Below are 24,141 nucleotides of genomic sequence, written 5' to 3' on the forward strand. Positions count from 1 at the left end.
AAAGGAACTATAAAGCAATAAAAATAAAGAAGAACCAGGTTGAGAGAGAATCTGAAACGAAAACCCAGTTCTTGATAAACTTAGATATGAGGAAATAAGTGTCAGGGGCCCACTGGACATAGCAGTAGAAAAGGCCTGGTCTGAGAAACAGCAGAGACAAAAGTTGATGTAATGAAAATGGCTTCAGTCGTCTGGGAAATGGTAGAAAGTAATGTAAAGTACAAGTGTCACAAGGCTCAGGTAAGAGAATGGGCGAAAAAGCTGTAAACGGAGAGCAGTATAAATTTCTCAAAGCCAACAAGACCCGGCAAGTTCAGTACAGCCTAAGCAAGGGAACCACAGACAAAAGGACACTGAAGCAGAGCACAGGAAAAACATGCTGGATTCCAAAAGCGAGAAGAAAGCCTTTAAATCAATCTGAGAAAAACAATACAAATAGAATACAAATGGCTATTGACAGGTTAGAAACATCAGAGAGAAGAAACAGACAGAACTGGGGAAGGAAGGCACATGTTTATGGAACTTAAAAATTATTACTATATCCACTGAAACTACACTTCAAAAATAAACAATAATGTAAATTTAGATAAATTAAGATGAAGAAAGTTTACCACCAGCAACACTGGGCTCTGAGAAACTGAAGGGAAATGAGATAGGATGGGGATTGGACCTGAGGAACCTTCCAGAAGGGAGTGAGTAGGTAAGGAAATGGAAACTATGTGGATACAAAATAGTCCTTACATATGTGCATATTTCTCCTAATTTATTATCAGCATCAGCATCATCATTATTATTGGTTTTTCAGGACAGAGTTTCTCTGTGTAGCTCTGGGCATGCACCACCCACCATCTGGCAGGTCTCCTAATTTTTAAAAGCTATTTTATTATTTTTAGAGCCATATAACAAAAGTACACTTGCTCTTTCATATGTGGTGGAAAAGCATTGGTACAACTGGTCGGACAGCTGGAAGGGCAAATGGACAGACAGCTAGACAGACAGCAAAACAGCAACTTATTATACTTGTCTTATAATCACAACTGACCCAACAGACTACCTGCATATTTCCTCATAGGAAATAAAAACGAAGTTTCCATCAAGATTTCAATGTCCATATCAGTCCCCAAAAAGGACTCACTGGCTACACACAGGGAAAGGGGAATTTGTGGGTATTCGGACAAACATATATCATTGTCAGAACCCCTTCAACTCCATACTTAAAGTGCAGTGACTACATGTAAATATATGTAGTGCTATGGATACAGCTCAACTACTCACCCAGCACGCACAAGCCAGCTTGAGTTTCATAAACGGGGTGTGGTAGTGAACTCCTATAATCCTGGCATTTGGGAGGGAGAAGCCAGAGGACCACAAGTTCAAGGTCATCCTCAGCTACATAGCAAGTTTGAGGCTGCCTGGGGATACATGGGACCTGTCTCAAGTAACCAAAGAAAGCAAATGACAGTCCTACCCTTCAAGGAGTTCACGATTTCAAAAGGTGGGAAGACACAGAAACAAATTACAAAAGTAAAACCAAACGTTCCACTGAATTGAACAAAATGGTATTTGTGGGGGAAAGACCATGCTTGCCTTACAGAATTAAAGTCACGTGGAGGGAGATAACCTTTATTTAGACTGACGCTTGAAAGATAAGGTGTTTCCAGGTAGACAAAGCACATTTCAGTGACAGGGATACACCTTCTAAGTCACGAGCTAGAGAAGAGCCTGGCACACCCAGATGGGAGATGACAGGTGTTGTGGGGACTTCACAGAGTAAAGGTCAGGCAAGAGTGGAAAGTTAGCAAGTGACTTTTACCGAGGTAGAGGATTCAGATGTCTTTGTAAAGAGAGAGTGGGAAGATTTTCTGCCTTCCTTCAAAGTTAAGATTTCTCTATAATCAGTTTGATAAACAATGCAGAAGACAAATTTTGGTTTCAGGATTCTGAGCCAAGAGAAATGTTAACACTGCTTCAACAGAAAAGCAAGACAGGGCTGTTCAAGGCAATGCAAAGGCAAGAATAGATTCCACACACTTCTGAGGTTAAAATGAGAAAATGAGTAATAGATTGTACGTTGGTGACTAAAGTTTACAAATGTCACAGATATAAAAACAAGCTATATATACATGACACTAAAGAAAGAACTATAAGTCAGGTGGTGGTGGTGCAGGCCTTTATTCCAGCACTTGGTAGGCAGAGGCAGACAGATCTCTGTGAGTTCAAGGCCAGCCTCGTCTACAAGAGCTAGTTCCAGGATAGACTCCAAAGCTACAGAGAAACCTGGTCTTGAAAAACAAAACAAAAAGAACTATAATCAGTTATTATGTTAAAAATCCAAGTATAAAATGAATGTTTTTCTGTTGAAAATTATCTATTTTGAAGATATTTTCAGATTTCACTCAAAATGTCCAAATGTCTATTTTTGTTTCTTCATACATATCCATCCCCTTATATATCAATTCAAAAATTAAGAAATTTAGTACTTATGCTATAGCGGACAGTACACACACAGAGGCAGCGACAGAATGCAACACCCAATCTTACTGCTCACCCTCACCAACTAAGAACCACCTGCAGTTCCAGGGGCTTCAAGTGGAAACCATGCTGCTTTTCTCTGGATTATTGACACCAAACCTTAACACGCAGAGACGAAGGCATATATCCCACTGAGGAATTTTCATAGTTAGACAAAACCTAGCCCTGTAAGTGTAATGCCATCTCTTTGTTTCTGTTATGTAAAAGAAAGGATTTTAAAAAGAGAGAGAGAGAGACATCAGGAAATTGAGCTAGACATGTGTACAACCAGTCCCTCTAAACAAAATCCACGGGAGGCGAGAACATATGTTTTTAATGCTGCTCATGAATATTCACTAGGAACACCAGCCAGTCCCTAATAAACACGGCCTCTTCTACAACACAAGTAGAGGTTCCTACTCAAGGAATGATTCCTTAGCTGTCCCTGCTTACCCAGGACCTTCGAAGATGCTCCTGTTGCCAGGCCTTTCTACACGCTTACGTCTAATGTACACGGCTATGTGCGATGCCATCACCGGGCTTTCCTCTCATTCTCCATTCTCCTCCCTGCCCCACAAATTCGCCTCTCGCCAAGTCAAAACTTATACTAAAAAAAATACACTTACCCCATGGAAATAGAAATTAATACCATCCCAAGTCTCTCCATAAATCTAAATATACTAAAAAACAATCTCAAAAAGTTAATAAAATTTTTCCAGAAATATAAATATTCATTACTAGTTAATAAGAAACTTTGCATGACCCCGCAAATGAAAACCATACCAGGGCCTTGTGCAAGGACATTTAAATGCTTTTCTAATATAACTTTATTAGAAGCATATTGCGAAGTGGCTACAAGGACGGGCAGGCATGGTACCGAGATTGCCCCTGAACCTGCCATTCTTACGCGTAAGAGTCTCCCTGAGACGGATTAAAAGTGTTTTGTGTTCCCAAGAAATCGCTCAGGATCCCATAGTAGAAGCTATAATTCTGCAATGTAAAAACCCCACAGCAAACACCATTGGTGCATTTAATTGATACAACTGCTGATAATTACAGCGAACTTCCCTTTAGCAGTAACCCTGAGGATGCTGTTTGCCTCGCAGGAAGGAAGGCAGGTGATGGGTACTGCTGGGAAGGAACTTAGAAATCAACCCACAGCTGTGGAATGGAGGCACTAGGGCTTGGGGGAGGGGCAGCACACGACTTCTCCATGCAAATGGAGACATTTTAGAATGCAGGCCTCCCCTATGTTACGGTATAATCCACCATAGGAATATGACTAAAGCCCTAAAAGCTACAGGGGTCAGTGTTCAAAAAAGAAGCAACAGAGTCCCAGTAATTAATTCCTAATGATGTGCACCACACCCTCTCCCCCCACACCCAAGTCTCTACACCATTAATGAAATCACAAGGACAGACATCAAAAGCGCAGGCTTCTAATTATCACCAGTTCATTACCACCCGGGGGAAAATGGTCACCCCTCCTCCACAGGTTACAAGCACGCTTGCCTAACTCCATGCTTCAGAAGAGCAGAGACACAGCAGTGAAGTTCCTGGGGTGTGGAGGGAAACTGGATTTGAATGGCTGAAGCTTTATTTTGTTTAAACTACTAATTCTCCCTTCCCCTGGCACGCCAGTTTCCTCATCGAAAAAAAAAGGACAAGGTTGGGAGGACATAACACTACACACACACACACACACACACACACACACGTGCGCACACACACATTGATTGAGGCTGTAAAAGTGTAAAAGAAGTGCTTGGCATTGTTCCTAGACACATGGTGATTCAGCTCTGCACACACTAGGGCTTCAGAAACACAACAGGGATGTGATGTCCCTTCCCATGTCCCTTCCTGAGCCAGGGAGCACACTCCATTGTCTTTCCACATTGTGGAGAGGAGACAGAGCATTGCCTCTGGCTACCACAGTTGGCAGAGACATTCTGCCTAGGACTGCTATACTAAGTCTCCCCCCACCCTTCTACTTTGTCTTCCAATGACCATAGTAAATTATGCTCTAGGAAGACAACATTCAAACAGATAATAATTTCATTGTTTTTTAAATAGTAGGGCACTAGAGATGTTTACATAGAAAGTGAAATTATAGCCAAACGGATGAACTTTCCACATTTTCTCTCTTGTCCTGAAAGACAATAAAAGGGCCTAGGAAGTTTACTATGTTTAAGTTTTCCTAAATGTATGCCCAAATTCAACACATTTGAAACACTTCAAAACTCTTAGTTTTAGGATAATCTTGATGATGGCCTTTGAAAATGTGCCAACTTCCTATTGCAAAATACGTTCCTTGTCACTCAGCTCATGTAAATTACCCATTCAGAAAGGACTAAAAATCAATATAATTATTCTGATTTTAAGTTTTGGTTTTTAAGCTTTCATTTTTCAAAAGTATAAAATCACCTCACAGGCAAAAGCTCTCACAGGACAAAGGACAAGAGTTTTCATTTGGTTAAAGACAAAACTGGAAGCAAGGTGCGGCTGCCAAGTGCAGAGACCTCCATTACCTAGGCCACTAAGACCCTCGCATGGACAAGCCAACCAAGAGAAGAATGCCGAAGCCCGCACTTCAGGCTTCTTAAGAAGCTCTGAACTTGGTTATTTCTTAACCCAGCACTATTATCTTTAATGGCCCAATCATCTCCAGTACAATTAGGTGCCCAGGGAGCCTTATTAACTCTTTCGGGCCATTAGAGTACCATTAGGAAGCATTAAGGACTAGAAACTAATTACAGTTGATTAAATGGTCTCAGTGCTCCCCAAGTACTAAAGAGCCAAAAAAAAAAAAAAAAAAGAATAATTTTCTATCAGGAAGCACAGGGTATTTCATTACAAACTTTATTTAGCCTTCAAAAAATTTCAGTGTCCCATACATCTACAGAATGTGAAACTTGACAGTAAGGTCAATTTTTAAAATGTTTTGACCACTGTGTAGTCCATGTTGACCGGAACTCACAGTGATGCTCTGTTTCAGTCTCTCAAGTCCAGCCAGGAGCAATAGATTTTGCTAAGGGAAACATGTTCTCTCATGCAATGGTTCCTTCCAGATCAGGCATGTCAAAGCTAAAATCTATAAACACAAAATGGCCCACTGTAGCCTATCAGAGTCTGCACATGTTTTTCACTGGATAAAATAAAAGAAGCAATTTCATTATAACTCCAAAATTTCCTTAGAAAGCCCACAAACATGTCTATATTAATATAGTAAGAGATATATGGATAAATACATTGTGGTCAGGTTGCAGTTTTAAATTACTCTGGGTTGTACGGGGCAATAGTTTTCAGGCTGCCTCTTCGACTAATGAACCCAATTTACAATGCAGCACTTGGCTCCACTGTGAGAGCCAGAGCTAAGGCAAATGATTCTTTGTCGTCATCCTACAGGGAATCCACCGGTGCCTGTCCAGCACACAGCACAAGGCACAGAAAGGTCAACTTACACCAGTAAAAAGTGCCACTATTGGTCATCTGGTGGGAGTGTCAGCCACTGTGCAAATTATAATAGAAGTCCTTCTAAGAACTACAAATAGAACTAGCAAATCCCCAAGATACCCTCCTTCCCCCCAAATGAGAAACCTGGCTCACGAACTTATCAAACACTAGAACAAAGGATGCAGAAATCTCACGTTGGTCATATAGAAGATATTATATAACAACAAATGCTGACCCATCATTAGACAAATGGGTGAGAAGAGCACAGGACGGTCCAAAACTCTCCCTGCCAATGATTCCATGTGCTGTGATGATGTCCTGGTTGGATGTAGCCCATTGAAACTGCAGCGAGCCACATCCGCAGACAGCTCTGTCTGGAATTGCGTTCCTTTAAGTTACCATCTGACCACCTGCAATGACTGCACCTGTATTAGCTCCCTGCCTTTGCCTTGATAGGTAAAGAAAATGGAGGATATTTTAAAAGCTTCCAGATAATTAACCTTTCCTAATTAAAAAAAAATTTCCTCTTATTTTTGTCTATGAAAAGTTCCAAGAACTCACAAAAGACCAAGGATAGTCAAGCAACCCTGAACAAAAAGAATTCTACAGAAGTTATCAGCAAACTTGGTTTCAACCTGTCTCAGAGCTACAGTAACTAAACACAGACCCACAGATTAAGGAAGTAGAATTGAGTACCCAGATTAAGTCACCAATCAGATGTCAAAAACACATGTTAGAGAAAAGACTGTATCTTAATAAACGGTGCTGGCAAATAAGACGTCAAACTACTGAAAGATGGAACCAGATCCTCATCTCTCACTCAGCTACAAATGGATCAAAGGGAAGTGTGGTGTCTGAAGGAGAAATGGATCCTCGGAGTCTTACCCACATCTGAAATGTCTGAAATGCTTTTCTTTTTAACATGTCTCTAAAATGTGTAGTGCAGTGTTGAGATATAAATTACCATATAGAGTTGAATTTTCCCAATTTCTATCACAAAGAAGGAAGTAGGGGTTTTTTTGGCAATTTAAATAATGTCATCAATATTTTTAGCTTTTTGTTTTTCTTTTTCCTTTTTATTCTAAGAGAATTTCTTTCATGTATACATGATAAAATCCCCTTTCTACCTGTCCTATCCACCTCAGATGTGGGTAAGACTCCGAGGATCCATATCATACACAATTTCCTATAGAACATTTTAGAAAATATATAGTAACCAACAATGAAAATAAAAAATATATAATAAAAAATACAATGGAAGACTATAGCCTAAGACATCATAGGAGGACACTAGAGAGATGTCTACGATGCTGTCATCAGGCTCACAGAAGAGCCCATGCAGAACTGATCACGTAATAGATCTTATCAATTAACTGACAATTTAATGTTACACAGTAACATTATAAATTCCACTTAGTTTTAAATTTTAAAATTTAATCAAAAGAAAAAGCAAGAACAAGTAATACTTAAAGAATATAAAGACTGCATTTTTTTTCCTGTTATCACAAAACTTCCAGAAACATGCTAAGCATGCAGTACACATCTACAGACAAATGGTAAGGCTGTCAGGAGCTAGGATGTAAATGTGGGTGAGAAAGATAAAGAAATTTCAAAACCCTAAGTTCTACTTGGGGCAGACCAGAGTCATTGCTTGAAGTCAGCGAAGTGACCAATCTTATATATTATAGTGTGTAGGTCGGAGCATAACAGTGGTCGCCTGCATCAGTGCAGTTGGGAGTACTTGTGGGGGAATTCTTAGGACCAGGACCTGGTGATGCTCTCTCACTGAAGGAAGACGGCAGAGATGACTATCAGACCCTTTGTCCCTCTCGCCTGCCCTTCCCAGTACTGTGTATAATTCTGCCTTCACTGCACTTATTATACCCTTGTTGCCCTTGTGGTCTCAAGAGGGGCTAGAGTATACAGACTGTGGAAGGTTACCTAAAGAGGGCATCCCATCTATATGGACGTCACCATCCATACAGGGATGGCTTCCTGCTACTGATGTCACCTATGCTCCTGTAAACAACCCTCACCCACACTCTGAAAGAAGCTCACTGGCTTCCTGAATAAACTCACTGGCTCCCCAAGGTGAATTTTGGTGGATGATGTGGGATAACCCTTCTGTATTCTGTGAATATATGTTGCTCTCACTGACTGATAATGAACGTTGAATTGGTCTTTAGTCAGGCAGAATACACCTAGGTGGCAAAGTCAAATCGAGATACAGAGAAGAGAAGGGTATAGCTGAGAGATGCCAGCCAGCCACCAGAGGGACAAGATGTACTAAGCACAGGTAAAGCCACGAGACACATGGCAAAACATAGATTAATAAAAATGGGTTAATTTAGAAGGAAAAGCTAGTTAGCAGTAAGCCTAAGCTATTTGGTCAAGCATTTTGTAATTAATTTTAAGACTCTAAGTGATTATTTAGAAGTGGCTGTGAAATGGGGCGGTACAGAGAAATCTCCATTTACAGGTGGGATATTCTTAGGTTTGTTACTGCCCTGGAAGAAAGAAGCAAATGCCTCTTCACATCTCCCAAAAGAAAGAGTTTCTCCAACGTGAACACAGTTTGTGATGTGATACCCAGAATTATTAGGATAACTGAGGAAGAAACATAAAATATTAAAAAGAAATAGAGAAGAATCAAGAAATTTTGAAGTTCCTATCTTTCTAAGTGCCAACTCAAGTCAATAAAGAAAGTACACAAATTAAGAACTAGCTGTATAAACACGTTGCTTACAGAACAAAAGCAGCTACTCAAAGAACTAAGAACACATGGGTAAGAAGAACTAAGGAGCAGGAAGTGGGAAGACAAGACGGGAGGAAAGGAAGGAGAGGGGAGGGGACAGCAGTAGGCAGGAATACACAGAGCAAATCTCTTTGTACCCATACAAAATATCATTTGTCTGTCTAATATTCTTTTGCCTTTTTCCTTCTAGCGATCTGACACAGTTCACACAAAAATATAGTAAACTGACCTCTGTGGTCTATAGAAAAAGAGTTTTAAAATGTTGCTTAACACCCAAATAAACAAATTGTGTTTTACATTGTTTACCTTTTCAGCTTTAAGAATTCCAATGCTACGGTGAGTTACTTCGGTTTTCTGGAAAGATCCAGACTTACCATGAAATTTTTCGGCTTCAGGATCATTCACATTGATAGTAATGATTTTCCAATCTGTGGCGTCCTCATCAATAAGTGCCAAAACCCCAAGGATCTTCACCTGGACCACATCTCCACGGGAAAAAACCTTCACAGAGAAAAGGCGTGGTCATTTGCAAGGCTTAGGAGGGTTTAACCATAAAAAAACCACATTCACATGACGGAAGTGTAACAGTGTTAGTAACTATAAACCATGTGAAAATGGTCAGAAAGCCTGCCTTGCAGTCTCTTTCCTAGGAATGAGAAGATTTGTACTTCCACCCATGAAAGGATTGCTTGTTAAATAACCAAAACAAACAAACAAACAAAAAAGCCTTATATTAAACAACAGACAGTGTAGGACCTTGACTCAAGAGGGAAGTTACCCAAGCAGGAGGGTTGGGCTTCCTGCCCAGTGAGCAGAGGTCACAGAAGGGGAGGCCAGCAGGTGCCCCCCGACCTTCACATCTGTTCATGGCAGGAGCACCTGTGCATGAGCTCACACATGTGGTGCATGTGCACACACACAAACTAAACAAAAAACAAATAAAACACAGGTTTAAAAAGAAGAAAAACCACCACCGCCACCAGGGAGGTCGAGGCAGCTACAGTCATTGCATCATTGACTGGAGACAAGAGTTTACTCCGGATGTACACACAGGGTACAAGAGGCTGAAAGTATCCTCAAGGAAAGGTTACTTCAGAGCAGCCCCATCCAACATTACGTTTTTATGCCTAAGGACTATCAAAAGGATTGTCTTAGGAGGACAGTGAGTGAGAATGAAACAGTTGTTAACGCTAGACAGAGACAAAGCAGGTTCTGTAAGATGCTCAAGAGGACGTTTAGGATAAAATAAATAAGAAGCTGGGCTAGGGAAATGGTTCAGTTCCACAGCCCTTGCTGTGTGAGCATCCCAAAGCTCTCTTCAAAAGCTGGGTGTAGGGTTCATAACCCCAAGCAATCAGAAGCAGGGGGGCCCTAAGTCTCTCTGATCACTAAGCCAAATCAGCAAGATTTCCTGAGGTCCGTGAAAAACTGCTTCAAAAACAGTAATGGCACCTGAGGAGGAATGACACCAGAGGTTGACCTCTGGCCCCCACATCACGCGACATGTATGCAATGCCCTCTCCCTCGTACACACACATCTACACACAGACACATACACACACTACATCACAAGTTGACACCGATGTTCTACTGCTTGGGAAAGTGATTTCAGTGCCTTGGGTTGCCAGCGCCTCAAACCTTTCTACACTCTTTTCTTTTCACAGGTTTAGGAGGCTAACGAATTCCCCTGTAAGCCACACTCTAAACACATTTCAGAAAACAAACTGCCTCTTGGTACAAAATGCAGCTTTACATTTAGAAAATAAGGTATGCAAAACAAAGTCATTTATGTGCCCCCAAAGTGCTTAGAGAAAATGATGTTAAACCATAAAATCAAGTAAATTCATTCAAAACATGTGCAAAATGGCAAGACTTAATCTAAGCGGACGTGAAGTGGTTATCACCTGACAGATTGGTATGGGACTGCATGAACGACACTGGAGGAGCCTCGTGTGTGAAGCCATTAGGGTCTCCTGTGGCTTCTCTATTATCTAGTAAAACCTGCTTCTGCGTTAGCACTATGAAGGAAAGGATGAAAGTGGGTGGGGTAGGGATGGGGGAAGGAGAAGGAGAACGAGAACATGGCGGGTGGGGGGATAATCTCTGTATGCAAAGGCTCAAGACCTTGTCTGGGACTCTTAGTGCAGGTGAGGACAGAAAAACAAGACAAGGCAGTAGATCTCATCTCACATCTCAACCATTGTGACAGCACGGCCCAACCAGCAATTGTATAGGACAGGGATGGGATGAATGCGGATGAATGCGGATGCATGGGGATGGATGGGACGGATGCGGATGCACGGGGACGGGATGGATGCATATGCACGGGGATGCGATGGATGCGGATGCACGGGGAAGGATGGGATGGATGCGGATGCACAGGGATGGGATGGACGGGGATGAACGGGGACGGGATGGATGCGTATGCACGGGGATGGGATGGACGCGGATGCACGGGGATGTCATGGATGGGGATGTACGGGGACTGGATGGATGCAGATGCATGGGGATGCGAAGGACGCGGATGCATGGGGAAGGATGGGATGGACGCGGATGCACGGGGATAGCATGGATGGGGATGCACGGGGACTGGATGGACGCGGATGCACGGGGACTGGATGGACGCGGATGCACGGGGATGGCATGGATGCGGATGCACGGGGAAGGATGGGATGGATGCGGATGCACGGGGATGGGATGGACGCGGATGAACGGGGACTGGATGGATGCGGATGCATGGGGACTAAATGGATGCGGATGCACGGGGATGGCATGGATGCGGATGCATGGGGAAGGATGGGATGGACGCGGATGCACGGGGACGGGCTGGACGCAGATGCATGGGGAAGGATGGGATGGACACGGATGCACGGGGATGGCATGATGTGGATGCACGGGGACTGGATGGATGCAGATGCATGGGGATGGGATGGATGTGGATGCACGGGGACTGGATGGATGCAGATGCACGGGGACTGGATGGATGCAGATGCACGGGGACTGGATGGATGCGGATGCACGGGGATGGCATGGATGTGGATATGCATCAGTCTTTACAAGCACCAGCCCTGGAGGCAGAACCCTGTGGAAGCCAGAAACAGCCTCCGGAATCACATGTCGAGACTTGATCCTACTCTGACAATCTCCAGTCATGGGAGGCAAAAGTGAGACAAAGTGAGAGGTCTTGGGTAGTTTTCGACCTATAGTTTTCCCTAGTCATCAACAAGAAATTGTGGGTTCCTAAAGGAAGTTATAATTTATTTCCTCCTCATTTATAGCATGTAAAAATGTTATGGAGGATTTAAAAAAAACTGGTAAGAAAAAAAAATAAAAGTTTGTCCGTTAAGTCTATCCAAAACACAAGGATCTAAGTGGTATGCAATGTTACTTCGTACAATATGAAGTTTAATTCTACAAAGAGTGTGTATCTACCATTCTTGCTTCCTTAAGGAAATACTCAAACTCCAGATTTCGCCTCCTCTTTTATAAGAAGAAGCCCATCTTCAGTCACAAAACTTGAGTTTCTTCCACTCTAACATCAGATTCCCAACCAAACCCACGAAGCCCGTGGAAAGCTTTGGGATGCCCAGGAAGCTCTTGGTCCTAGGGCTAGGCAAAGGGAGACAGGCTTAACCAGAGGCCTCAATGATCTGACCTTGCCGTTTGGTCAGCGCCGCTGCTTTTCAGAAGCCTGTAGGGCTAAAAGCATCCCGGTCTGCGAAGGAAACACAGGAGCAATCTTATGCTCCCTTCTACAGTTCACCTGCCGACTGGATGTTGCTTCTTCCTGCCCCAGCTCCACCACGAATTTTCCCTAGCTGTAAATTTCCAAGGACTTCAGGTACTTATCCTCAGGTCTAAACTGTTGTTTCTTAAGTTCTCGATCCCCAAGTCCGAAAGGAAGATGTATAGATACTTAAGAGAGGGTGGTGATAGTTACAACTCCGAGCGTGCTTGCTTTCAAACCTGAAGAAGCACTTCACAGAGAGACTGCAGCTGGTGGGTAAGGCTAACACAGGCCGGGTCCTTTGTGCTCACTGGCGGTGGTCCTCCATTCTAAAGAGGAGGTGGACAGAGAAGAGCTGAAGAACAGAAACAGGTAGAATGATCGAGGACACTGTCAGGAGAAGCCTTTACAGCATCTAGAGTACAAAGCCTTGAGGACAAGACTTCAGGAAGACACGTTCCACAAGACCAAAGGAATTGTAAGGTCTTCAAAAAATATCTTGAGTTTGAAGTTACTGTGCAGTTGTGCTGGGTAACTCATGCACACACTGATTGAGTGGCTCTCAATCAAGGCACTTTTAACCTCTAGGAGACACTTTTGGTTTACTAGCATCTCCATGGAAGAGGGCGGGCATGTTCCTGAGGCATATCGCGCTAGCAAAGATTTAGCCATCTCAAATATCAGCTGTGCTGCAGAAGTGGGCAGCAGAGAAGTTCTTGAGAACTTCTATTATCAACTATTTTGTTTTCTTACTTATAAAACTTATTTCCCAACAACATAACAACCATAGAGTCTATTCGGTAGACTTTGAGGCTAGCAGGAAGCAAGTTCGGCCGACTGTCAAGTTTCATCAGATGAAACACAGCTTTTGATCTCAGAAAACCAAAGGGAGGTGAGCCTTATTGCAAACCATTGCTTGGCGGTAATACCTTCAAAACAGAGAGGAAATCTCAAACCCCAAACTGTAAAGGATGCTTAGGAACAAATGGTAAAATCCTCATGAAGCTGCTACACTCCAGGTTAAAGCAATTCAACAAATTTCTGCTGACTGGACGTGTAGTCTTCTCATAAACACCAAAGAATAATACACAATCCCTTAAGAAACTCACAAATGTTCAACACTGTCTGTAGCCCTCAGCCTAGTAGCAACTTACAGACATTGTTTCTTTGCTTGACCCATGAGCTATGTGTGTTCAAAGACTTCCCAGTGCCGTTTCTCTTACAACCGACTTAAGGTCACTAATCAAACACGGCTTTGTTCGAGGGTGACTGTATTTCCTTCTCATTTAGAATGCCCTGCCACAGCTCATGCTGGCTACAGGAATCAGCTGCTTTAGCTGTCAGAGGACTTCTACTTTCCCAGCAGGAAAAGTAGGAGTGTCACTCCGCCCTTCCAAGGGATTGACTCAATGCAGGAGATGTGACCACTTCTGTGGAAGCAACACAATTCAGTATGTAAACTACGCTGAGATTCTCAAGTCAGAGCTTGAGAATTATTTGTCCCCAGGTTTCAGGGAATACCAGACAGCGGCCTTCCAAGCTGCTGTGGGGACACTGCAAAAGGCAGGTCATAAATGGTCAGTCATAAATGATGGGTTGAATTTGTTGTCCATAATCCCGAGAAGATGTTAGGCAAGTTACTTCATACAGTGCTTTAGGTTTTAGTTTCCCAATCATAAAGGGAAGATGATTTATTAGTTCCCCACACTGTTGAAGAGTCAAGCAAAACTAGATCTATGATGTCCTCTATTGAGAGTATTTGCCTCTCTGGGATCTACATGGACTTGTTAAACTATACCTACCAAGTGCTTAATTCTCAGGCAACTGGAATAAGTGTATGTAAGAGGGGCCTATAAACGTAGGCCCTGTGCTGACTGAGTTCTGAGGGAGGCAAACTTTAGCCACGCACAGGTAACAACAGAAAATAATGGGAAGTATGGTGTTTAAAGCATATTAACTTGTGAATTGGGCTTCCTGCTGTTGTGTAGTAAGTTATTGCAACTTAAAGGCTTAAATGTATAAGTTTTCATGAACCAAGAACAGTCCCTGTCAAGCGTGGGTGAATTTTCTGCCTAGGGTTTAAACAGCAGTCAGGCTTACAATACTGCAAATTCTAGAACAAATTAGCAACTATAACAATAATTAGTTAATATACTCTTCAGCAATTACACATTAAAAATAATTCTGCAAATTTTAACCCTCTAGATTATGGAGTTTTCTTAGTTATCCTTGGCTTACAATGAGTGTGACTGTGTCACGACGTTAATCAGCCACAAATGTCACTGACATTTCTTCCAGCCACAGCCTCACTAATTACATGTTCAATGACATGTCACATGGGTCAAAAGAAAATGCCTTTGTTTAAGCTTCTTACCCATGCCAGGTTTAAACTGACTGAATATTTTGCACCAAATATGAACTGACTACTCTCTAAGATACTCTCCAAGAACAAGAGAGTTGTTTTAAACACATAATCTTCCCAGCAACGGGAAGTCACTTCACTTAGCTGTCTTTACTTGTTATGAAATGAGATATGGGCAGGAAACCAAAGAGCCTAGCATGGAACCTAGCCATAGCAAGAATTCATTCAGACACTTTATTCCTTTTTTTTTTCTTGTGGCCTATTTAATTTTACAGACATTATTTAATCCCTCTTAGAAGAAACTATTTTTTAAAAAAGTTTGGAAAATTAGAGCTTAAATTTGATAAAAGTTACAATTTGTTCATTATTTCTGTTGAAGACATCTATAACAGCATCACACCCATGAATTCTAACAAATCTGCGTAAAAAATCAGAATTGTGAGGTAGAGTAAGGATTCATCACCTCCCAAAACGAGGAAGGATGAGGGGCAGAAGGACAGGAGGGGGAGAGAGAGAAATGACACGGGGGCGGGGGGTGCTGAAGGCAGAAAGGGGAAAGAAAGTAAAAATTCAGGAAGGGAAAATGACAGGAAATATTAAGAGGGGAAGTCAAAATGATGATTAACATTAAAAATGAGAAGAGAAAACCATAAACAGATATAAAAAATAAATAGAGATAACTATACCTGAAGATGCTAACGTAAGCTTCTAAGGACTGATTTCAACTATGTCAGAGGAACACAAGGACTGGCCAGGAGAGGGGGCAGGAGCCAGGTCCCAAAGGGAGCGTGGCTGCAGAGCTGGCAGGGATGGCAGCTCAGCGAGGAGACTAGTAGTGGAAGGGATACGCCAGGCGAGACATTAACGGTGAACTAGATAGAGCTACTGGCAGCAAGAAGGGAAAATAATTAGTTTTGAAAGCTCTTTTGGACACAAAATCAATATTGCATCATTAACAGGTGAAGAGAAGCAAGCAGTCGAGATGACCCCTCTGTTCCCAGTGGCCTAGCACTTTCTGTTACTCTCCTCTCCCATAACCCCCCAACACACACACACACACACACACAGCAACACTGAGAGCTGAGAATTAGCAAAAAGGAAAAAGTGAATATAGCTTGGGACACAAACTTGAGAGGCCTGAGAGATCTCTGAGTACAGATGCAGGAGCTGAAAGCAAGGGTGTGAGCTGATGTTGTCAGTTATAAGAAAACCAGAGACCCCCGGGACTGGCTCACTGGGCGGGAGAGCACAGGAGCACAGGAACTGACAAGGGCGCATCCTCCTGCTCCCTGGGACTAAGAAGTAGGCAGGAGGAAAAGCGCTAACAAATGAAACCATGGGGAGGGAGCCGGACTGCTTGGGCGGGAAAGCCGACTAGCATGATGTAATTGACTGGTGCCTCAAACGAGGAAGAGGGAATGACAGGTACTGAAGGGAAGGCAAAGGCCTCTGCTGCAGCCTCGGGAACCCCATGATGGCAGGCTTACTGCAATGATGGTGGAGGGGAAGAAGCAACCTCACAATGGACTGACGAGGATGGGAGCAGGGGACGGAGATGGGTACTATGTGGAGAGGGTGCCTGCGGTAAGACATCAACAATGACAGAGAACAACTACAGAGAAAGGCAAAGAAAATACCCCTCACAAGTAGGAAGTGTGACCTCTAGAGCAGTTGTGGGGGGTGACACAGACCCCTTACACAGTTCTGGGGGCAATAATGAGGGAGCTGGCCCCTGCTGAGATCTACGAGAGATTTACCTCAGAGACTGGAGGCTTTTCTGGGAAAATACATAGCTCTTGATATGAACAGAACGGAACAAGCTTGTAGGAACGGAGCAGACGGGAGAGTTACCAGCAGTACCAGCCCGTAGGCTCGTGAACTTTCCCTCCCTCCACAGGGCATGGCAGCCTGGAAGCAGATATGCGAAGAAAAAGGAGGAGGGTTTTCTGTCTCGTGATTTCAAGTGTGTGCACACCTGTATACACACATGTGTGAGGGCAGGCATCCATGTGTGTGGTCAGAGGATAATCTCTTCTTATTTGAGACAGGGTCTTCCAGCCGCCTGAACTTCACCAAACTGGCCCAGCTAGCTAGCCAGCAACGGCCAGGCATCTGCTTGTCTTTGCCTCCCTAGAACTGGCATTACAAGTGTGTGTCACTGTGCTAGGCTTCCCTTCCCCGGGTTCTGGGGATTCAAACTCAGATTATCACACTCTCTAGGCCATGCATTTTAGCACCGAAGCCACTTCTTCAGCCCCGGCAGGTGGTTCCCATCAGTACTCAAGTTTTTGTCTAGATAATGGCAAGGAATCTAAAGACCGGGCTTGGCAAACCTCCACTAAAGGGTCAGGTGGCACATATTTTAGGCCTTGCAGTCCCTGTTACAAGTCCTCAGCTCTGCTGCTGTGGTGTAAAAGCAGCCCTACACAAGGCACACATGAGTGCAGCTGTATTGTGTATGAAAATCCAAAGCAGGCGGTGGCTGGACTCCAGCTGCCATGGTTCCTCAAGCCTAGACTTAGGACAAAGTAAAGATCTCTAAAAAGTCTGACTATCAGAGGGATGGATACGCTCCAGCTCTGAAGAGTGAACAAACAGGAGGCCAAAGCAGATTTTAAGACGTGAATAAACCAGAATACGTGTGAGGATCAGCGCAGTCTACAGAACAAACCTTGGAGCCGATTTCACAAACGTCAACAGGGTCGTTATCTCCACAGCAGTTTGTGCACTTATCCTTCTGGTACGGATCTTCCCAGGTCTAAAACACAAAACAAAAACAAAGTCAAAAACTGAGGCAGAAATGTAGGGTAACACTCACTGCGGTACACGTTAATCTTTCCCCATGATCATGAAGTTTTATAGCTAGCCACGATTCAAAGGAAAAATTACCCCAAGTCACGCAGGCTCTGGGCTAACACGCCAGCACACAGTACACCCACAAGCACCGTAATAATTAAAAGGGATTTACAGCACTTCCTCCTTCTGTCTCTAATTTGTCTGTCCTCACATCTGAAAGTGGGCGGAATTTTCAGAATATTCATCCTCCAAGCTTAGTCAGAGGCTGAATTCACACTCACAAATTTCAGAGTTTCACTGTTTCTCTCTCTACCCGACTGTCTCGTCTGTGGCTCCGGTCACTCGCCGCTCCATCTGACAGGGTGGCAGCCTCTCAGCCTAGCTTTTCCTGTCTGAAATGAACTTCCTATTGGTTAAATGTCTCCACTGCTAGAAAGAGCTTTCCCCCCAGAAACAAAGGACAAGGTATGATTTACTCCAATGAAGAAAAACCCATTTTTTTTTTTTTTGTCTCATTTCCCGCCCTTAAAAATCTTCGCTGCCTTTGTCACTAAATTTCAGGTTCCTGACAAAAATCACACAAATAAGTCAACTCTTCTGTCTACTGGGAAGATGATAACCCATTGGCTACAAAATATATGTTACAGTTTTGGCGATGAATAATGTAATTGGAATTTGCCATCAATGTAAAAGTCTCTCCCAGGCACCGCCTCCCTCCAGGAGCTCCTTAACTGCTTGACTCTGAATCAAATTACAGAAACTGACTGAAATGATTCTTCTTAAATTGACATTAGAAGGGATGAGAAACTGCCAACTCAAGATTCAACCACCACCGCTATTATCCTGGCATTTACATTATCCGAGTTTACTTTCTCTATGTTGTGTAGGTAACCAAAAATGCGTACTTATTTATAAGCAACCTCAGAAAAACTTAAGACTTTTAGCCTTAATTATAATACATCTATTGATCCATCCTTATTTTAAAATAAACAAAAAACAACAACAAAAAATCAGGTCCAGCAAGTATGCCCCAAGACTAAAACTACTAAAAAACAAGAATAAAAACCATTACAATTGTTAACCTTATACACTGGGCATAGGTGACAGATACTTTCTAGCACATGTGTGCATGTGTGTGCGCACACACACACACATGCAAACACATACACAGCTTGTGAGGGGTACATCATTATTCACCCCATTGTACAAATAAACTGAAGTGGTCTATAGTTTCAAAGCTCACCGAGTTTCTAAGTACCAGAGGCAGGGTTAGACTCCATAATGTGAGCCAGAACTTAAGATGCTCACACTTCAGTGGTCACAGCAAATTCTGGCTCCTAGTTCCCCTCTTGCCACGCTGTTCCTTACTCTCAGAATGGCTGTGCATTTCTGCACGTTGCACATTTGTGCAATCCTGCAGCATCTCCGTTCTCTCCCGGTCCTCCCATCAACACCGCTCCTCTCCTATCGCTGACTACCAGGCATTGGCATCCACTCACAAGGCTGGATACTGAGTATCCACTGTGGGCCAGGAGCAGCCATGAATAAGGCAGGCTCCATAACCAAGAGAGGGCTGCTAATAAATGGAGGAACATTTGTCTCAATGTGTGGGGGAACCAACACGGGACCAAACTAAAACCCACAATCTAGACCATAAAGTCGGAAATACCCATGAGTTTCCTCTTCCCTAAGGCATGAGTCCCACTTCCATTCAGTCAGACTGGCCGAAAGCAGACAGCTACATACCAGTCCTGCCTCAGCCACAACGACTTTGACTGAGTTCCTTCAACTATATAAGGAATGCCACAAGTAAGATAATGCTTGGATACATCCTGGACCTAGTCCTGATGTCTACTGCCAGTGACTAGGAAGCTCATATTCAAGGGATAACTTAGCCCATACTGAGCAACATTAATTTTAAGAAACTCTTTCCTTACATTGTCATCTTGGTTGTGAGCTGGGCCTGTAGCAGCCGAGCCATCTCTAGCCCTTGTCCCTTAGACTGAGGCAAAAGTGTCTTCTCATAACATGCACACGATATGGCTCTGGAGAATTTTTTCTTATATTTTTAGACTTATTAGTTAATGTGTATGAATATTTGCATGCACATACATTTGTGCACCACACTTGTGCCTGGTGGCTGTGGTGGCCAGAAGAGGGCACTGGATCCCTTAGAACTGGAGTTACAGATGACTGCAAACCATCGTGTGGATGCTGGGAAGTGAACCTGGGTCCTCTGCAAGAGCAACTGTGCTCCTAATCACTGCCATCTCTCCAGCCCTTTGGTGAATCTATTTGTTGACTGGCTGACTGAATTTACCCTCGCTTCCAATATTATCTCTCAATTTAGTTTCTAATGCCGAGGAATTAAAATATAATGAAACAGTCTTAAGCCATTCAATACTGTGACTTTTCGGGCCACTTCTTCTTCTTCATGATGTTCTGTACCAGCAAAAAAACAAACAAACTCCAAACACAGACTAGTTCCTTTCCCATTTTCTGCCTTTAGCATTTCACCTCTTCAGGCTTCAGTTGCATTCCAAGGTTTGTACATTAAGTAATGTCACTTTTAACTTGAAAATACAGAGTAATTTCAACAGGCGAGGAAACCTTGAACCATGTAAACATTTGAGAATGCCCTCTAGTGGAAGTTTAGGTGAATAACAGGGCAGAGAAAAGAAAAAGCTCAGACCAGCGAAGAAGGATCAAGAAGAGAACGTTCAAACTCAACTAAGAAAAAAGGCAACCGGGACAAATGGGTTAAACACACAAACAGGTAACTGGAGGACAAAAAAATAAATACAGATGATTTATACATTTAAGAAAAGTCATTTGATTTGAGAACCACAAATTAAAAGTACATTTCAACACAATTTCTCTAAGAATTTAGAGATCTGATAACCCAAAATAGTAGACAGGCTACAGGCCACCTGGATCCCTATGTAATGCTCGTAAGAGTGTGAAGGGTTATAACTTCTAATATGACTAACTGGAGAATATTTAATAAAGCAGGATGGGTATATAACTCACAATCTGACTCATAAATGTCTCTCTACTACAGTGGTTCTCAACCCTCCTAATGCTGTGATCCTTCAATGCAGCTCCTCATGCTATGGGGACCCCCAACCATAAAATTAGCTTTGTTGCTACTTCATAACTTAATATTGCTATTGTTATGAATTATAATGTTAATATCCATGTTTTCTGATGGCCTTAGGTGACCTCTGTGAAAGGGTTGTTTGGCCCTCAAAGGGGTCGCAACCTGTAAGTTGAGAACCACTGCCTGATCCAGTAGATAATCTAAAAATAAAAAATCTTAGTATGGAACCAAGAAAAGGATAAGGGAAAGCTACAAACAACCTATCAAAAAATGATTATAAACCTATGAATATGAAATCAGAATAAATATTGACATGGCCTAATACAAATCTTAGCTTTGTACGGGAATTGGAGATCATTACTTTACAATCTATATCAACCAATATGCTTATAATCACCACACTCTGGCCCTTGGGTCTCCTAGAAAATCACTGAAAATGAGAAGAAACAGCTGTCCCCATGGGCGGGTGTTAACAAGTTCTTGCTGATCACCTAGGGTTCTTAGTTCCAAATTAGAGGGAGTGCGAGCTACCCATCCCAATCTGCATCAAAACAGATCAAACCACCTGACAGTCTGCCGCCTTTATCCTCAGCAGCTACCATCAGCGGCAACATCCACACTGATAGCTAATAGTACTGGGAACTAACTACAGAGCTTACCTTAGACCACCTCCTTTATTACAGCAGCCTTTCCAGGTAGGAGCCAAGACCATACAGATGAATAAACAGGCCTCTTGTCTCAGGCTCTAAAACTAACAAATAACACCATCTAATGCTTGTGGCCAATGACTCAAATTTGTAATGAAGTTTAAAATAATAAACATGCCAATATTGTGTTCAGACTGAAGGCTGAATTGTAAAGTGAGACTAATTCCTTAATATTATTTAGGCAAGTGTTCTAAATATGCTCTCAGAAAGGGATTGCTGGAATGACCCCGTTAAATGTGGGTAAACGTAAATATAAGTGGAAAGATGATTTTTTTATTGAAGTCAAAGTCAGAGGAAAGCCCTGTGTGGGAGAACACAGACACTAAAGGTCTGAGATGATGGTGTCATACTGATGAGCTCGTGACTCTTCGATGACTCATCAATGAGTCACAAGCTCATCAATATGATTTCTACTTAGCGTTCTGCTGCTTAAATGTCCTTCCAAGCAGTTGGCTTGGTAATTGTTCTTAACAAATTTCCTGCTTGATCAAGATAAAATATTGGTGACCAAGATAAAATATTGGTGACCAAATCCATATCCATCCATATGTGCTGGATTGGCTGGTTTTCTATGTCAGCTTGACCCAAGCTAAAGTCATTTGGAAATGCCTCCATGAGATGCAGCTGTCAGGCATTTTCTCAACACTGATGAATGGAGGTTGGTGGACCCAGCCCACGGTGAGTTGTGCCATCCCTGGGCTAGTAGGCCCGGGTTCTATAAAAAAGCTAGCTGAACCTGTGGCCACAGTGTGGTGTTGTCAGGGCCTGGGTTGCTGCCAAGGGCCAAGACTGCAGTCCGGGTTGGTGTCCGTGGCTCCAGTTACCACTGAAGACAGCGAGGATAAGCGAGGGTAAGCGAGGGTAGGGCTGCACAGAGTTGGCTCTGCCCCTCCCTGGCTATAGCACTAGGGAGAACTGGCCTTCCCTTCACCAGCTGTGCAGCACTCAGGAGAGTGGACCCTGCACCTCACCTGGGCAAAACAGTAGAGCTGTCCCTGTGGGCAGGGGTGTGGATGAGCCAGCCCTGAAGGCGAGAGAGCGGGAGAACTGGCCCGCTGTCTGTCATGTGGTGGCACAGGCAAGGGAGACACTGCCCTCCCCCATCACCACCTACTACAGGTGGCAAAAGCTAGTCTCAGGGTAACAAGAACAGGAGAGCTGAGTGCCCCTCCTGGCTGCGGCACTTGGGAGAGGGAGCCCCATATGTCACACAAATGGCACAATAGGGCTGAGCCTTGGCCCAACAATCAGTGCATGGAAATCTGGCCCCATCCCTCATCTGTCAGATGGTAGAGTGGGTGAAAGAAAGAAGACCTCCCCGTTCCTCACTCCTCATCACCTGTGGTGGGTGGGAGAGCAAGTCCTGCATCTCACCCAGGCAGCAAAGTAGAGCTGACCCTGTTGGTGGGTGAGAGCACCCTGCTGGTTGAGCCATCCCTGAGCATGTGAGAGCAGGAGACTTGATACCTCGCCATATCTCCCCTACAGCAATTGGGAGCACAGGCCCTGTGTTGGCCCTGGTGCTGTTAGTGCACTCCTAGCACTTGGGAAGACTGAGGAAGGCGTTTTCGGGGAGCCACACAAAATTATTGATCACTAACTCAGTATGTCAAGAATCAAATTGGTCCACTGGAATATAACCACCAAGAGAACAGAATTCCTGAGCTAATAAAGCCTGCATTCTAACTTCAAGAATCTAACAGTAAACAAGATAAATTATAGTCAGTTATAATTTGGTAGTATTTAGAAAAAGGAGTAACGAGTGGAAAGAATGGTGCTCACAAGGCAAGGTGAAAGATTCACAGGAAGCTTGAGAGATATCACAAAGACGTGGATGCAAGCATTTCAGTCAGGCACTGTGCATACCGGAAAGGGAGTCAGCTGGAGGGTGGGTCGGGGATGAGGAAGAGGGAGGAAAAAGAAGGGTGTGATGGAGACAGCATCACAAAGGGAACCAGAAATTGGCTTTCATTCTAAATCTGTCTGATCAATAATCAGGCGAACAAAAAAAAGATATTATGTAGGATTATCCCTTACCATCAGCAGTCTCTGCTCTCTGTAATTTTAGCGTTAAAATCTATTCCATTAAGTTTTAATAAAATAATTTTATAAAAAAGTAAAATACTATTTTTACATGGGCGATAACTCACATATACCATCTTCAGTGAGGCTGTACATAGATGTCCACACACAGACACATACAGACACACTCACTTGACGAAATCAGTTTGGGTTTATCCGGTTGAGAAGGGAAGCAAGGGCAGATGGGGTCTGCTACTCTCCTTCATGTGCAGCCTCCTCTCACCGAACCCTTCTTGTTACTTGGACACACTCAGCCTACACCAACGCGGGCCCATTACATGCATAGCTTCACACTGCTGCACCCTGCCTCTGAATGCCCACTCCACTTTTGCCCTTGCTTCTTTCAGGTCTTTATTCAGAGTGACATTTCATAGGGATCTTCATGTCTAAATGGAAACCCTCTCTTCACCAACCCCTCATCAGACAAAGGTCTGATCTCCAAAATATACAAAGAATTCAAGAAACTAGACACTAAATCTCTAATTAACCCAATTAAAAAATGGGGTACTGAACTGAACAGAGAATTCACAACAGAAGAACTTCGAATGGCCAGCAGACACTTAAGGACCTGCTCAACCTCCTTAGCGATCAGGGAAATGCAAATCAAAACCACTTTGAGATACCATCTTACACCTGTCAAAATAGCTA

General features: G+C 43.2%; 1 protein-coding gene across 5 annotated transcripts in view; it reads right to left on the reverse strand.

Moving 5' to 3' along the window:
• Nucleotides 1–24,141, reverse strand: part of Ppa2 (inorganic pyrophosphatase 2) — a 70,340-nt gene that overhangs the window by 19,957 nt on the left and 26,242 nt on the right. For all 5 annotated transcript variants that reach the window (XM_085677697.2, XM_085677693.2, XM_085677696.2 and 2 more), the window contains 2 exons: nucleotides 17,480–17,566; nucleotides 9,094–9,220 (listed from right to left, as the gene is read on the reverse strand). In XM_085677697.2, coding sequence (XP_085533823.2) covers nucleotides 9,094–9,220; nucleotides 17,480–17,566 — 214 coding nt within the window. The remainder of the gene's footprint in view (nucleotides 1–9,093; nucleotides 9,221–17,479; nucleotides 17,567–24,141) is intronic.

The sequence above is a fragment of the Myodes glareolus genome, chromosome 17 (assembly GCF_982192425.1).
Source record: "Myodes glareolus chromosome 17, mMyoGla1.1, whole genome shotgun sequence".
Classification (NCBI taxonomy): domain Eukaryota; kingdom Metazoa; phylum Chordata; class Mammalia; order Rodentia; family Cricetidae; genus Myodes; species Myodes glareolus.